The following is a 17,705-nucleotide window of genomic DNA, read 5'->3' as shown; positions in this document are numbered from 1 at the left end:
TGCCACTGTCTCATCAGTTAGTATATTAGGTCAAAATTCATTCTTTAATAGACCAGGTCCCAGCCACATTAACTGCTTTGAGGATTAGGACCAAAGCATTAAACTGATATGAGAAGCTGTTTGGGAGCCAGTGGAGGGGTTTAATCATAGGCCTGATGTGCTCATGATGGCCTGTCCTGTGAAGGAGTTGTGCAACTATATTATGTATGAGCTGGAGCTTGTGCATTGTTTCCACATTCTACTTCAGATACAGTAAATTACAGTAATCCAGCCTGGAGGAGACAAGTGCATGGATCGCTGTGGCCAAGTCCTTATCCTCAAGGAAAAAGCAATGTTTCACTGAAGCTGGAAGTAAAAGAAGGTAGTTTTAGATACTGATGCTACCAGGTCATCCATGCTTAGTGAGATGTCAAACTGAATCCTGAGACTTGACACTTATTTGGTAAATGGAGGCAGTATGCTTTGAGTGGAAGGTGAAAACAGTGTCATGGTTAGTTCATCAAAGTATTTCCCTTCTCCAGTTAGCATCACATCAGTCTTGCCTTAGTTCAGCTTGCCAGCCTCTCTTCACCTAAGAGCTGATGCCTTGCAGGCATTGTGTTGTCATAATAGTGGTGGTGATTGCATCAGATGAGAATGAGATATATAGTTCACAGCTGAGCCCATGACACCTCGCTATCTCCGCCAGTTGTCTGGAAGACATTGGAAAGAAGAAGAGATAGTATGGATCCCTGCAGGGAGGGAGGTGAGGGTCTTTGGAGAGGAGCCAGTTCATCATCATCACCACCCTTGGAATTCTGCTGGAGAGGAATGATTGGAGCCACTGTAGTGCTTGCCCATCTGTCCCTGCTATATCATGTAGGCTGGTTAACAATACCACATGGCCCACTCTGTCAAAAGCTGCGGAGAGGTCCAGCAGCATGAGCCTGGAGATCTTAACTGTCTGTGGCCATAAGAAGGTTGTCTTTGAGTGCCCCTAGAGCTGTCTCTGTGTTGTGCCCTGGTCTGAGCCCTTGGGAGGCATCCAGCATGTTAGCTGATGTCACGTGTTGGAACTTGGTGGTTACTATTTTGTTCATGAATGGGAACTTATAGATGGGACAATAGTTGGAGAGGTCTTCACAGTCAAATGATGGCTTCTTGAGGATTAGGCAAACTTTGTGTTTTTGAAAGAGTGTGGTAGGTATGGTTCCCTGAAGGAGGCTTTGACTATTTCCATTAGTAGTGGGCATAGTTGTTCTCTGCTTGCTTTCACTAGGAAAGGAAGGGCTTTTTTTTAAATGTTAATAATTAATAATGTTAAAGTTATGAGCATCAAAATTACTAAATATGACAACCATTCATTTGTTTAGGCATATTATACATTGTATGCTTGATCGAGCCCTGTGAGAGAAATGTTTTTTTTTAGATTATTCACTGTTGTTACTGCTGCTTTTTCAGCTATTCTTTTACATATTGAGAGCCAGATCCTGAGGTCCTTCTTTAGAGAGAGATTTTGCCTGGCCATTTTGTGGCTCCACAGTGAAATCTGTGAAAAGTTTGCGTATCGAGGACCTTGAACTATTGAAAGTCTTGAGGCACAGATGGTGCACAGTCAATAGGGGATCTGATCTTACTTTGCACCAAAAGTATTGTAGGCTTCATCTTTAGTTACCATGCTACTTTGGGAGCTGTTGGATGAAAGTTTTATTCACATGTGTAATTGCATTTGCAGCTGGTAGCCATAGTCCTTTGTGAGATATTGATCAGGTACTTGTTTCGGGAAGCTTTCATTGAGTCCAGTGAAAAGTAGAAGGAGATTAGATTGTGGCTTATCAATAAGATTTAAAAAACTAGGTTTGGCACAAATTCCCACTACTGCTGGGGTGTTGACCATGATTATTTTGACCTTTGTATTTTGGATCCCCCTGTTCTAGCTGAAGTTTTATCCATTTTAAGGGATAGTTGTTATTTTACATGTGCTTTTAGAAGATTAATGTTAAATAACAGTCAATAATGTTGCAGAAAGTTTTTATTATAATTATTATTTGTGTTGCAGCAAGGGCTAGAAGTCCCAGTTATGGATCAGGACTACAGAAATTCTCCAACAGAACTTTTTTTCCACTGGAGAATGCAGATTTGTTGAAATGTTTTGCAGAGACAGTTCAGTTTCAACCAAGGTTCAGTGTAACTCAGGCAGGGCTTTGATGGAACCTGCCTGATACCCTATCAGTCTGCCCACCCTCCTCTTTGGCAGCCCGCCTGGTGAGCTGAGCGAGAGCCAAGACATTATGGCATATGTCTATTCAGCAGTTAAACACCCATGACTGGCCTGGGTCTGTTGACTCCAGCTCACAGGGCTCAGGCTGTGGGGCTAAAAATTGCCCACAAGGTAGGAGGGTCCCAGAGCCTGGGCTCCAGCCTGAGTCTGAATGTTTTCACAGCAATTGTTAGCTCCGCAAGCCTGAGTCAGCTGACCCAGGCCAGCCGTGGCCATGCCACAGGTCTTTTATTCAAGTATAGATGTACCCTGTAAGCCCCAGGAGTGCTGGCTCTCAAGTTCTGAGGCTCTGGACTCAGCTGGTGCTCCTGACTCCCCTTAAGCCTACCAGGGCAAATTTAGTTTTGAAATCATTGAAACAATTTTGAAATCCTCTGTGAAATGGAATTAATTTTCCCTCCCCATATGTAATAGAGCATTGCTCTTGGCCTAGTCTGAGCTCCTAGAACAATGCTGGCAAGAGCTCCCATAGCTTAACATTGTGTATTTTCATGTATTGTCCTTAAGCAGTATCTTCTCCTTCGAAATAAATAAGTATGCCTCTCTGTCCCATCTTGGTTTGTTTTCAGCTAGTACCTAGGCCAGGGATATTCAGACTGCAGCCCGTGAGCAGCAAGTGGCTCTTTAATGTGTCTCCTGCGGCTCTTTGCGGCACATGATATTAAAATACTGCGTGATTTAATTATTAACCAGTCTGGATAGGTTTACTAGGTTATTAATTGAGAAATATGGATTGATTTTTTATGGTGTTTATAGTTTATAAATTATTCAACTCTTTATAACCGAATTCAACTGGATTTTCCTTTGATTTCAGCTGTCAATCCTAGATATGTACTTAGGAATTGGATGGCAGAATCAGCAGTACAAAAAGCTAAAATGAATGACTTTTCAGAGGTAAAACTGTCTACTTACATACTAATTACATTTATGGAGCTAATGAAATTAGTGTTGTGTTCATAACACTTTTGACCGGTACTCCTCTCCAATAGTAGTAGTAATAAGCAGTTAGAGGAGTAATTCCTTGAGTGAGTTCAAAGCTTAGTATGTTTTGCCCCAGGGAATCTACAAAACAAGTTTGTGTGGAATGGCTTCTCAATTTTAATTGTTTCTAGGTTCATCTCCTGCAGGAAGTTTTACAACATCCCTTTCAGAGGCAAGCAGCAGCAGAGAAAGCTGGCTATTCACTACGTCCACCTTCTTGGGCCAAAGACCTCAAAGTTAGCTGTTCATCCTGATGAAGAGCAGCTGAAGCAAGAGAAAATGAGTGGGTTCAGAGTTCAAGCCTTCAAACTGGTGTGGGGATCTAGGCAACACTACCCTCTCTCTCACTGTAGGCATGGTTCCTTCCATTCTGCTGTGTGAACTTTTGACCAGGTTTGTCAAGAGAAATAGAAACATGCAGACCTCCATCAGTAGGTGATTTGCTGGAATTTCTAGCTCTGACCCACAAACCTATTTATGCATTAATTTGTGTCCAAGAGAAAATAGAGTTCAGTCAGGCTGTCCCATTAACTTCCCCAAATCCTCTTATTGCTGTGTCTTGATTATTTGCTTCTTGATAAGTTTAAAATTTGCCTGACATAGTTTTAATCATAGAATATTTTGATTAATGTCCCCACTAGGTGTGACACACTGTTCAAACATAACTATATTCTGTTCTGAAGAAGGTATTTGGGGATTTGAAGCAGGAAGCAAATGTAGATCTTAGCTGGACAGGATTAGTATTGCAAAATGGTGTCCTTATTAAGTTTTCTCTCGATGACCTCATTGCTTCCCATTAAATTACCAAATAGTTTAAGGAAATTAAATGGTGAGCACATCTGTCTATGGAATTAATTGTCCAAGACTAAAGTGGGATGTTATTTGTATACCCAACTGTCTATGGGCTTGGCTCACCGTACTTCCAATTTTTAGCATTTGACAACAGTATTAAGATTTATTTTGTACTGGTGTAATTCCTCAGGGAATGTTTACTAGCTGGATATGGAATCTTCCTGAAGATAACTCAGTATATAAATTTAAATTAGATCAAGATGCCTTTCATACTCACCTTCCAGCTGTGCGGTGGAAGTCTAGCAAAAAAACACTGGAAAAAATGGAGATATTTCTGGAAGTATGTCACTTAACAATCCAATGGATAAATATGTAGAGATGCTAGTCTTCCCATCCTTAGAGATTGGGATTGCCTTCCATTATGAGCCTTTAATTTCGTAATTGATGTTATGGAAGGCTAGAATTTTTCTGGAATGGTTAAGGTAAATTAAATTATTTGGAAGATCTGAGGGTTCAAGAATGAAGTGATCTTTTTACCCTAAAATTTTAGACGCCAAATATGTTAGCCTATGACAGCACTTTTAATTTAACAGAAGGGTAACAAGGTTGTGGTTGCCCTAAAAGAATTGTCAGGATGTTACCAGGGCGCTTGTCTCAGACCCGCAGAGGGCTCCCCAGAGAAAGCTAGTCTTGCTAACCCCTGAAAGGACACAGATACAGCCTTCCACTCACAAGGATAGACACACAAGCAGTAATTCTTCAAAAACAAAAGAATTTATTTATTTAAAGAAATAAGTGGTTATTTCAATTTATTTAATGAAGCAAGAGAGAATACATAGACTAGAGTAAAATGCAATAGAATTACATTTAAAAGAAGTGATGCAACGAAAAGAAAGACACAGATTATATAGGATAACTATCACATACAGGAAATACAGTAGTTTCAATGTAACATGGACATAGAGTTTACCATATACACAAAAGGCTTTTAGCTTAGTGATACAGTTTAACCCTGTACTTAATACTATGTGGTATATGTGACCTCTGTACACATATAAAAAACCATTACCGTATTCACATTAAAAATAAACATTTACTTGACATCAACATTAACCCTTAACGTTAAACATTTAACATCCTGTAAGCACAGGCCAAGTGGTTACAAGACGGGTGGGCAGATCTCACTCAAGATGCAGGCATCCAGCTTTATTTACAAACAAACCTATATGCTCTTAAATAATAGGGAGAAAAGAAGATCAGACTTTTTATTCAGAACTTTTTATTCAGAATTTCCCTCTGACCTGTCTAATTGGTCCTTCTGCTCTGTCTGATTTCCAGAAGTATGGGCTCGACAGCTGTGCAGTTGCTCAGTTGGGCTGCGGATGCGATGATGGTTGCTGCTTTTCTGTTGCTATTGGCAAGGTAGCTGCTAGCAGGCAGTTGCTCATTGTCCTGGCAACTTTAGAATTTTGCTGCTGCTGTTTTTCTAGGTGGTTGGTTTTCAGGTAGCTGCTTTTCAGGATGTTCAGTTTTTCTTTTCAGGCAGCTTCTATTCTTATGCAAAGCCTCAAACCCACTACTTTCAGCCTGTTAGCTGAAAGCCTCCTATAATCTCAGCCTGCTGTCAAACCCACTACAGTCTCAGCCTGCTAGCTATTGGTCTTGTATACTAGTTGCTCTCTCAGCCAATCAGCTTGTAGCTTTTCAGCTCTTTCCCATGACATTATACTTATTTTTAGGTAGGAAAGCTCCTCCCCTGATGCCATCTTAGATTCTAGACCTTTTTAAGTTCCTCCCTCTAACACCGTCTTGTTTGCTGGAACTGTCCCCTACCTAAATTTGAACTATGTCATCCCCATCCCTGCCATTTTGATCAACCATGTTGGATTTTCTAAATTTAAACTATCGTTAATTTCTACTTAGAGCCTTAATCTTAAAACTAATTACTATGTTATGCAAACCAAAGTGTTCTGATACTGTCACCACATTAATTATATCAGTTGGAAGAAGTGAATTTTTCAGTATTGTTAAACTCCTTCCAAGGGTTTTCTGTAAGCCTCTAGTAAGGTGCTGCAAAGTATTTTAGAACATTCAAAGCAGAATCTCTCACTACAATCTCACTTCCTGAACTATTACTTCACAGTGGTTTGGATTTTGAATAGCTAGGACTAGAAACTCCAATTTTCTTTAACATCTTTTGATTCTGAAAAAAGCAGCAATTTAGCAGTATAGTGACCATTCCAGAAATATATCCATTGTATTTTCCCCCTACATTAGCTCTCTCCCAGTGGTCAGAAAAGAATATTTTACGTCAGGATGGTTGGTTATTCAAGACAGTTTCCCAAGATATGCAGGGTTTATAACAGTGGGCAACCTGCAGCCCATCAGGGTAATCTGATTGCGGGCTGAGAGACATTTTGCTGACATTCAGCGTCCATAGGCACTGACCCCTGCAGCTCCCAGTGTCTGCGGTTCTCTGTTCCTGGCCAATGGGAGCTATGGGAAGCGGCAGCCAGCAAGTTCCTGCAGCCTCTTCGCCTGCAGACGCTGCTTCCCACAGCTCCCATTGGCCGGGTTCATAAGGTGAAAGTGTTAAAATGGGAGACATAATATAAACACATAGCCATAAATCTCTTAAATCCAGGTGAAAAATTAGACATCTTGCATGATAAGAGCGCAGGGTAGGAAGAACGGGGAACTACAAGCGTAACAGTTACATTATGTACAAAACCAAAGCCAGTAGTTTCTCCATTCAAGCAGCAAATAATGCACAAAGTAGATTTAATGTATTTAAGAAATTCATAGGCCAAAGCTGTGAACTTCTTTAAACTTGTACCAAAATATCTCTCCTCAAGTGTCGTTCATCAAAATGTCTGTCTTATAAACAAGGTGCAGTAATTGCTGGTGGTGGCAGATCTGTGAAAGATGGGAGTAATGCTAGGTCATTTTGGTGGCCTTAACTATACCTTTCTGTATGTTCTAACAATTGTGAACCTAAAAATTATCTCTCCATTTCCAGGACTTGTCATGTGTATGCCGTTTTTTAAGACGACTGCATTGTTAAAGATCTCTTATTTTAAGTAATTGATAGATATTCACAACATTTTTGCCTGGGAATTTAGAACCAACACAAGTGCCAGTAAATTTGTAGTGGCAGGGATAACAAAAAACAGAACTGTTTCCGTATATGTCATAAGAATATAAAAATGGCCATACTGGATCAGACCAGTGGTCCATCTAGCCCAGTATCCTGTCTTCCGACAGTGGCCAGTGCCAGATGCTTCAGAGGGAATGAACAGAACAGGGCAATTATCAAATGATCCATCACTTGTCATCCACTCCCAACTTCTGGGAGACAGGGGCTAGGGACACCCAGAGCATAGGATTGTGTTCTGATCAGCTTGACTAATAGCCATTGATGGACCTATCCTCCACAACTTATTAGTTATTTAACCCAGTTACATTTTTGGCTTTCACAACATCCCCTGGCAGTGAGTTTCACAGGTTGACTGTGCATTGTGTGAACAAGTACTTCCTTATGTTAGTTTTAAACCTGCTGTCTATTAATTTCATTAGGTGACTGCTAGTCCTTGTGTTATGTGAAGTGGTAAATTACACTTACCTATTCATTTTCTTCACACCATTCATGATTTTATAGACCTTTATCATATCCCCCCTTAGTCATCTCTTTTCTAAGCTGAGTAGTCCCATTCCTTTTAATCTCTCCTCATATGAAAGCTGTTCCATACCCCTCATCATTATTGTTGCCCTTCTGTCTTTTTATTTCTCCAGTTCTGATATATCTTTTCTGAGATCAAGCAACCAAAACTGCATGCAGAATTCAAGGTGTGGCCATACTGTGGATTTATATAGCGGCATTATGATACTCTTTCATTATCTATCCCTTTCCTAATGTTTCCCAACATTCTGTTAGCTTTTTTGGACTGCCGCTGCACATCGAGCGGATGTTTTCAGAGAATTATCGATGACTCTAGGATCTCTTTCTTGATTGATAAGAAAGAATTTAGACCCCTTCATTTAATGTGCATTACTTTGTATTTATCAATATGAATTTCATCTGCCATTTTGTTGCCCAGTCACCCAGTTTTGTGACATCCCTTTGGAATTCTTCAGCCAGCTTAGGTCTTATCTAGAGTAATTTTGTATCACCTGCAAATTTTGCCACCTGACTGTGTTATCCCACTATTTGTACCCAAGGCACCCTCAGTACTGGCTTGCCTGTAAACATAAATTGATGGTCAATTTACTCCGCCCAAATGGGTAATAAGGGGTGGCTCACCTTAGAGGAATTGCCAGGGTTTTACCAGGGGGTTTGTCTCTAACCTACAGAGGACTTCCCAGAGCAGACTAATTCTGCTAACCCATGGGAGGATACTGTTAAAGCCGTCCGCTTAAAGGATTGACATTCAAGCAATAATTCTTCAGAAACAAAGTATCATTTATTTAAAAGAAATAATCAGTTACAATACATTCAATGAAGCAAGAAAAAACACTATAATCTATAAGACATCATAGAATACAATTATTTTTCATTTAGAAATCATGTACCAAAGCAGCACAGGAGAATAAAAAAAATACACAGACTATATGCAGTTACAATGTAATACCTAACATTACATATTAAGAAAGCATTTATTATTTAACACTAACATCCTGTAAGCGCTGACCAAATGGTGACAGAATGGGTGGGGGTGGATTGCACTCAGACACAGGCATCCAGATTTATTTACAGGCATACCCAGTCATTCCTTAACAGAAAATCACTCCTCCTATAATCCCTCTGACTTGTCTAGGGTCCTTCTGCTCTGTCTAATAATATTGGTAATCAGGCTGCCGTTGTTGCTACCGCTTTGCTGCTGCTGTTACCCTAAGTTTTTAGATGCCAGTTACGTTATCTACAAGTTTGGCGTTGGGCGCTATTAAATAACACTTAGCCCATCAATAATTTAAGAAAAGGGTAACCAGGTTGTGGCCCCCCCCCCCCAAAGGAATTGCCAGAGTCAGGCCCACCAACAGCAATTCCAGGCTCCAGTGTAGAACAGTCAATGGGCTCCTTAGAAAGGGATGGCTGAGGTCATAGGAGTCCAACTTCCCCTCTTTTCCGTGGGTGCTCAACTCCCCCGCTACTCCCAGCCCTGCCCCGCCTCTTCCCGCCCCCCATTCCAACCCCTTCCCCAAAGTCCCTACCCCAACTCTGCCCCCTCTCTGACAATATTCCAACTCCTTCCTCAAATCCCTGTGCTGGCCCCCGCCTCCTCCCCTGAGCGCGCCACATTCCCACTCCTCTCCCCCTCCTGGAGCGTGCTAACATTGCCAAACAGCAGTTTGGCGGTGGCCAGGCAGGAAATGCTGGGAGGTAGGCGGAGGAGCAGGAACCTCCTCCATCTACCTCCCAGCATTTCCCGCCCGGGGACTTGCGCTCAGGGGACGGAGAGGAGGAGGAGTGGGGTAGGGGCTGCTGGTGGAGGCAGAGTACCCACTAATTTTTCCCTGTGGGTGCTCTAGTCCCGGAGCACCCTTGGAGTCGGCACCTATGGCTGAGGTTTACAAACACTACTGTTTATCTTATTGATAACACGTTAGAACCCACTATACATAAATTGTGGCGTTGCTTGATGTAGTTAACTTTCCCCCCCAGTTACAGCACCAGTAGTAAACAAATTGTGAGCCTAAATATAAGATGAGGAATTTGTTATTTGAATTATATATTTAAATTAAATAAATACATTATGGAATGAAATTGGAGTCCAATGGAGGGCAATGAAAATGATTAGGGGGCTGGGACACATAATTTACGAGGCGAGGCTGAGGGAACTGGGTTTATTTAATCTGCAGAAGAGAAGAGTGAGGGGGGATTTGATAGCCGCCTTCAACTACGTGAAGGGGGGTTACAAAGACTGGGGGGTTTGATAGCAGCCTTCAACTACCTGAAGGGGGGCTACAAAGACGAAGAGGATGGAGCTAGGCTGTTCTCAGTGGTGGCAGATGACAGAACAAGGAGCAATGATCTCAAGTTGCAGTGGGGGCGGTCTAGGTTGGATATTAGGAAAAACTGTTTCACTAGGAGGGTGATGAAGCACTGGAATGTGTTACCTAGGGAGGTGGTGGAATCTCCACCCTTAGAGGTTTTTAAAGCCTGGCTTGACAAAGCCCTGGCTGGGATGATTAACTGGGGATTGGTCCTGCTTTGAGCGGAGAGTTGGACTAGATGACTTCCTGAGGTCTCTTCCAACCCTAATCTTCTGTGGAAGATATATAAAGCATTTAAAGAAGCGCAAAGAAAGAAAGCACCTAATGTACCAAGTAGGCTAATTACACATGAATCATAATTAGGTGTTTATCTAAAAAAAAGGAAAAAATTGATATACAAGATGTAACTGAATATGAACAACAAAAGTTAAAATATACAATAATAAAACAAGTATTTAAAAAATTTTTTAAAAAAAACCCATAATATCTTAATGCAGAAGGGGTCCTAAAATGCAACTCTTTGGGATTTTTTTTTTTTTGCAGAAAAATCATCAATTATATCTTCAAAGTTCAATGACCTGACAAGATCTTGCTCAATAGCAAGACCTTTAAGTCTCTTGTCCGATTGTTGATCTTTGTAGACTTTTGATTTGTTTCATTTTGCTAAAAGATCTGTCGGCTTCAGAAACAGTTAGTGGTATGTTACAGAATATCCACAGAGCTATGGTGACATTAGGAAAAAGACATTCCAACTTAAGCTCATGAATTTTATTTAACAGCTCCAGTGGTTTGAGGTGTACAGTTCCAAAGTTTGCCTTATAAATTGCTTTCATGTGTATCACCTCATCGATGATGTCCGTGGATACATCGTTGTCATATTCTCTGCAAAAAGCAGAACTCAAATTTCCAATTTGCATATCAGTGAATTCCAAATATAACTACAGAAAGCTGAAATAAATTGATATCTCTGGCCATGACAAACCACTGTATCAACCCCCAGATTACACAGTCAACAAGCTTGTAAAATATGAACATTCATTTTAAAAATCTCTCTTCATTCTCTTCTCTCAGTTGGACTTCTGGTGTTTCATCATGAAACAGATTTCTCTTTTTTGTGTGTTTCTTGGGGATTTTAGTTTCAGTTGGCAGGTCTGCTTCGGCTGCACGCTTGGCTTCTGATAGTTTTCCACTTACCACGTAATTCTTTAAGTTCCTCAATCAAGTTGTCAATGTTTTGTACTTACACATCAAGAGTTGCCTCTCTTGATTGAGGAGCCTTATTGTGTTGATCTATGACCATCAATATTTTGAGCCATATTGTTGCCATCAAAGTACTTTTAAATGACTGTATGTAGCACTGAATTCCCTTTAGCTCTGTTTTGCACTCAAAAGACAGATTTAGTTCCTCACACTTGACCAGTGCATGTGTTATTAGTGGCAAATGTTTTGCAATTGGTTTAACGCTTTCCACGCAACCTAGCCATCTAGTCCAAGGGTTCCCAAACTTGGTTTGCGGCTTGTTCAGGGTAAGCCCCTGGTGGGCCGTGAGATGCTTTGTTTACCTGAGCATTCGCAGGTGCTGCCGCTCGCAGCTCCCAGTGACCGCGGTTCGCCGTTCCCAGCCAATGGGAGCTATGGGAAGCCTCACTTTATTTACAGGATCCTGAAGAATTGGATCATATTTGGCAAGCAATTAAATAATTTCAAGAAAATTACTGTTATGGCAGTCTCCAATTGTGTTTGACATTCCCATGAAAGCAAGTCCTTTCTCACTCAGGAACAAACTAATTGACAAAATTTGGTTAAGCAAATCCCTCCAGTACTTCGCTTTAGCTTCTATTTCTTTGTCTAGCCGTGACATATCAGTTCCTTGGGCAAATCTTCTCTAAATTTTGCCATTTCAGATAACATTGCCTGTGATGATGCAGGCAATTTATCCCACAATTTGCTGCATAATTCCTTCTTCCAGCTGTTGTCACTTGCCAAAACCGATTTGCAAGAAACAGCGTCTGAACTGAATAATTACAAGGGAAACAAAAGAGCAATTCTGCACTTTCAGTCCACACAAGCCAATCCCTGTCAGAAACCTCTCTGGGGGATTTTTGGTTGATTTTAATACAGAATTCAGAAACTTTTTCCATCACCAGGAAGTGTGTTTGGATGCCTAGGTGGCCCTTTTCAAACAACATTTTTGGTCAGAGTTGCAGATAGTCGAATATCAAGTCCACATCCTTCATTCTCTTGAAATGCAATATTACTTTCAGCAATGCTTGTTTTTTCAGCCTCATTGGTTGAGTGTTTCCTCCCATGCAAGAGCACTAGTTTGGACTGTTTTTGTACTTAACTCACCCGTTTTAACAGAATCATCACAGGCTTGCTCTGAACTATTAGGCCTGTTGCTGGCACCCAGTGCCGAGAGGCTAAACAACAGCTGGAGTTGGTTCGCTACCCAGTGTGCTACACCCAATAATCACAACGGGGTGGAGAAGCAGAAAAGTTTATTTGCAGCTGCAAAAAGGTACAGGGAGAATAAAATCTCAAATCCTGCACACAGAGCAGGAAGTTACACAGGCTTTTATACATCCTTTTTCCCAGCATACTTATCCAATAGCAAGCTGCCCTAAGTATCCATATAGCCAGCCAATCCAATTCCCAGCTAGTTCCCTTGTTCTCTGTATCATTTCTTAAACCATACATAAAGCTGCTTTATTCAGCATTGTTCTTCCATATCTGCCCTGTTTGGCCTTGCTTAGTTTCAGGCAGTCTGACTCTGCAACATATTGTTGCAAATCCTCAGCATAACTGCTGCGAGTGCCTCCAGGCGGGGGGGCCAAGGACACTTGGGCCTAGTGCGAGGGGGCTTCATCGACACTCGTGGTCTTCCATCCCCTCGAGTTACCTAGTGGCCATGCCCAGTGTCCCCAACAGGCCACTACTAACTGTAGTGACTAGTGGTTCTACCTGATCTTCTTTAGGCCTAACCCCACAATCAAAGTACAACTACCCTTCCTGCTTTTTTCAAGTCAGGTTTCTTTTTCTTGTTTTTTTCTCCACTTCTGAGCTCCGGACTTACGTTTGTACTCCATAATGACACACTGCCAGACTGCCAGTCACACCAGCAGAGTGCAGCAGCTCTCTGGCAAACTATTACTGTCCAAATGGTCTATTTTTAACCAACAGTTTAGGAATTATTTTAGCAGTTGGGACGCGAATTGTGCTATCCTGAGATAGGGCTATTTTGCTGACCCTCACTCCAAAATATCTTGTCTGCCTGAGATGTGCTCCACTTCTGCCGTTCACCTGCTAGAGGTTGCTACGGCTTGGCACCAAATGCAAGAGGGGGGTGATGTGTGTGGTGGATATGTGCACAGCAGAGGGCGGGTTGCTGAGGCGGGGAGCCACTACTGCTGCACATCGTGCCAGGAGGGCTGGAGCCGGGCCTCATGCTGCTGCCGGCTCGGCGTGGCGTCGCCACGTGGGCACAGAGCTGGACCACGCGCTGGAAGTGGTGCATGCACAAGCTGTGCCCGCGTGGATGCAGTCTGCCTGACACTGGGGTGGTGCTGCGCCTGCACTGCCTGGTGCCCAGCGAGCTGCTGCCGGCTGCGCTGCTGTGTCTGCTCTTCTGGCACAGCCAGGGCTTCCACCTGCCCGCCCAGCTGCCTTTGCTGCCGCCAGTACCACCCCATGCACGCCGAGGAGCCCGGCAGCCCTCCCAGGCAGTATCCCCTGCCCCGCTGCCATCAGCAGGCCTGGCCAGAGTGTTACCAAGGGGCTTGTCTCTGACCCGCAGAGGGCTCCCCCGAGCAAGCTTGTCTTGCTAACCCTTGAAAGGACACGGATAGGGCCGACTCTAGGCACCAGCAAAACAAGCAGGTGCTTGGGACGGCACATTTCTAGGGGCGGCATTCCGGTGCCGGCCAGGCCGCCCCTAGGAACATGCCTCCGCTCCGCCTCCGCTTGCCACCCTGAGCGCGCCACGGCCTCTCCGCTTCTCCCCCCTCCCTTCATGCGCGGCAAGCCTGGGAGGGAGAAGCGGAGCGGCGGTGCGCTCGGGGGAGGCAAGGTGAGCTGGGGCGGGGAGCGGTTCCTCTACCCGCCCCGTTACTTCCTGCACTTCCCCCCCCGCTCACCTCCACTCCACCTGCTCCCCTGAACGCACTGCCTTTCCCTTGCCTGAGAGGGAGGGGGGAGAAGCAGAGTGGCGGCGTGTTCAGGGGAGCAGAGGTGAGCTAGGGTGGGGGAGGGGAGGCACAGGAAGCACAGGAAGTGGGTGGGTGGGAAAAATGCGGCATGCCCAGGGTTGGGAAGGGGCAGAGCCGGGGGTAGGGCACGAAAAAAAAGCGGGGGCCAAAAATTTTTTTGCTTGGGGCAGCAAAAATCCTAGAGCGGGTCCTGGACACGGATACAGTCTTCTGCTCAAGAACAAACACACAAGCAGTTGTTCTTCAAAAACAAAAGTATTATCTATTTAAAGAAATAAGTGGTTACAGTGTGTTTTAGAAAAGCAAGAAAGGATATATAGAACAGAGCAAAATGCAATAGATCTACAATTAGAAGAATTAAAGCAGTGCAGCAAATAAAAGACATAACAATGTAATTGTTCACTTAACACTAGCATTTAACTTCTAACATTTAACATCCAATAAGCACTGGCCAAGTGACTACCGGATGGATAGGGGAAGATCTCACTCAGACCACAGGCATCTGGCTTTGTTTACAAGCAAAACCCATATATTCCTTGATAGTGAACAGAAAACTACACTTCTACTATTCTTAGATCCCTCTGAGTCATCAATAGGGTCCTTCTGATCTGTCAAAAGTGAAACGCTGTCTGCGGATGTTTGACATTGTCTGCTGCCAACGGAAAGCAATTGCTGCTGCTGAGGTGAAAGCTGCCCTAAATTTAAACGACCATTAATTTCTGCTTATTTAAAGCCTTAATCTTACAACTCTGTCTCAGTCTCTGGCCTTCTCTAATTGGTTGCTTTTTCAAATACAGAAATCCCTGCCTAATGAGATCATCTCAGCCAATCAGCTTCATCTGTCACTGAAACTAACTGAGCCTCCTCCTAGCTATTAGTATAAATCCTCCTCCTAGCTCCACCCTTTAGGTATTTTGGAGAGTGAGTTGAGTCATACCTGCTGAACTTTACTTCATCCCTGTCTCTTATCCGCTATTGGTCAATTCAGTGTGTGTCCTTCATTTTGATGCTTTCTAATAGAGAATCATTGCAGCTGCTATTTTTTATTTTTAGTTCTAAACTATCATTAATCACTACTTATCTAAAGCCTTAATCCTAAAACTACTGTTTTATGCAAGCTAAAGCATTATGATACTACCACCATCATTGTTATGCTAATTTGGAGAGGTGATTTTTTTACAATGTTTTAAACCCCTTTCTAGCTGTTTTTCTGCACGTCTCTGTCCTGAGTGCTGCAGGCTTTTATACAGGATCAGAACAGCTAAAAGCAAAACCTCTTGTATCAACTGTTTATTACCTTTTCCAGATCATTTATGAATATGTTGGACAGCACAGATCCCAGTACAGATTCTTGGGGGATCCTGGTATTTACCTCTCTCCATTTTGAAAATTGATCATTTGTTTCCCATCTTTTAACCAGTTACTGATCCATGAGACGACTTTACCTCTTATCCCATAACTGCTTACATTGCTGAAGAGCCTTTGGTGTAGGACCTTTCTTTCTGAAGCTCCAAGTACACCATATCAACCAGATCACTCTTGTCCATACGTTTCTTGACACCCTCAAAGAATTGTAATAGATTGGTGAAGAATGGTTTCCCTTTACAAAAGCCAAATTGTTTTTTCCCCAAAATATCATGTTCATCAATGTGTCTGATAATTCTTTTCTTTACTGTAGTTTCAGCCAATTTGCTTGGTACTTACATTAGGCTTACTGGCCTGTAATTGCCAGGATCACTTCTGGAGCCTTTTTTAAAAGTCAATGTTACTTTAGTTTTCCTCCAGTCATCTGGTACTGAAGCTGATTTAAGCAATAGGTTGCTTACCACAGTTAGTAGTTCTGCAATTTCATATTTGGGTTCCTTCAGAACCTTTGGGTGAATACCATCTGGTCCTGGTGACTTATTACTATTTAATTTATCAATTTGTTCCAAAACCACCTCTACTGACACCTCAATCTGGGACAGTTCCTCAGATTTGTCACCTAAAAAGAATGGGTCATGTGTGGGAATTGCCCTCACATCCTCTGTAGTGAAGACTGATGCAAAGAATTCATTTAGCTTCTCTGAAACAGCCTTCTTTTCCTTGAGTGCTCCTTTAGTATCTTGATCGTCTAGTGGCCCTACTGATTTTTTGGCAGGCTTCCTGCTCCTGCTGTACTTAAAAAGTTTTTTGCTGTTAGTTTTTGTGTCTTTTGCTAATTGCTCTTCAAAATCTTTTCTGGCCTGCCTCATTATACCTTTATGCTTCACTTGCCTGAGTTTATGCTCCTTTCTATTTTCCTCGTTAGGATTTCACTTCTGATTTTTAAAGGATGCCTTTTTGCCTCTGACTGCCTCTTTTACTCTGTTGTTTAGCCATGGTAGCATTTTTTAATTCTGCTTACTGTTTTTTATTTGGAGTATACATCTAATTTTAGTCTCTATTATGGTGTTTTTATATAATTTCCATGCAACTTGCAGGTATTTCACTCTTGTCACTGTTCCTTTTAATTTCCATTTAACTAGCTTCCTCATTTTTGTGTAGTTCCCCTTTTTAAAATTCATTGCTGCTGTGGTGGGTTTCTTTGGTATTTCCCTCCCTACATCGATATTAAATGTAATTACATTAGGATCACTATTATTGAGTGGTTTAGCTATATTCACCTCTTAAAGTCCTTTAAGTCTTGGGTGTGATCTGAGCATTTGCAAACAGTAGCTATAATATTTCTGTTTGTTTGAATGCAAGAAAAAGAACATCAGCAAGAGGACATGGAATAGAAAGCGAGATCTCTGGTGAACCAGAAAGTTGCCCACAGTGTTCTAAGCACTGTACAAAACACCAAAAATGAAGACAGTTCCTGCCTTAATGAGCTTAGTCTAAAATAGAAACATGCAGAAGAGAGGACTCATTGCAAAATCAGAAATCTAGGTAGTTTTAATTTTCTTTTCTTTAATAGTAGTATGAACTGATTTGTGTGCATCAGGGAAGTAATTTTTAGGGGGGATTTGAATGACAGGAGATTGGTGGCTTTGGAAACTAGGGTGGGAAGATCATTCCACTCAAAGGTTGATATGGAAAAAGGCAGAAAATGTTGGTTGGGGGCGGGTGGAATGAAACTCACAGGCCTCCAGGCTGACAAAATAGCACCCTGGAAGAATTGATGAGAATTTTGTTGGCATCTCTGTCTGATGGAGCGCTGCTGCCATTTGCGATGTGGATTTCCAACTGTAAGTCTTATGCCAGTGTGCTGCTGGAGGTACAGAAAGCATTGTCTATAAGAGCCCTTTTTTCCATGTGTTTTGTAAGACTACTGTGTATGTTTTGGATACAAATCTTGCTACAATTATTCACGCATTCGTCACTACATTCTGTAATGTACTCTGCATGGTATGACACCTGAGCTCCATTCAGAAGCAGCAGCTAGCACAGAACGTGACAAACTGCTCACTAAGGGGAGCTTCATTTCAAGGGAGTATAAAGTTGCTTAGGTATAT

At 42.3% G+C, this 17,705-nt stretch overlaps 1 protein-coding gene across 4 annotated transcripts in view; it reads left to right on the top strand.

Annotated features, from left to right (window-relative positions):
- LOC125631337 (protein nucleotidyltransferase YdiU) overlaps positions 1-17,705 on the top strand; it is a 56,471-nt gene that overhangs the window by 35,948 nt on the left and 2,818 nt on the right. Inside the window, exons 18-19 of one of the 4 annotated variants that reach the window (XM_075125928.1) lie at positions 3,075-3,154; positions 3,373-3,524. In XM_075125928.1, the coding sequence (XP_074982029.1) occupies positions 3,075-3,154; positions 3,373-3,495 (203 nt within the window). In that variant the 3' untranslated portion in view covers positions 3,496-3,524. Of the gene's footprint in view, positions 1-3,074; positions 3,155-3,372; positions 12,756-17,705 lie in introns of those variants that run through there. The other 3 variants (XM_075125929.1, XM_048837840.2, XM_075125930.1) reach the window with 3 other exon arrangements.

The sequence above is a fragment of the Caretta caretta genome, chromosome 2, assembly GCF_965140235.1.
Source record: "Caretta caretta isolate rCarCar2 chromosome 2, rCarCar1.hap1, whole genome shotgun sequence".
Classification (NCBI taxonomy): Eukaryota; Metazoa; Chordata; order Testudines; family Cheloniidae; genus Caretta; species Caretta caretta.
This window is presented reverse-complemented; position numbering and strand designations above follow the sequence as displayed.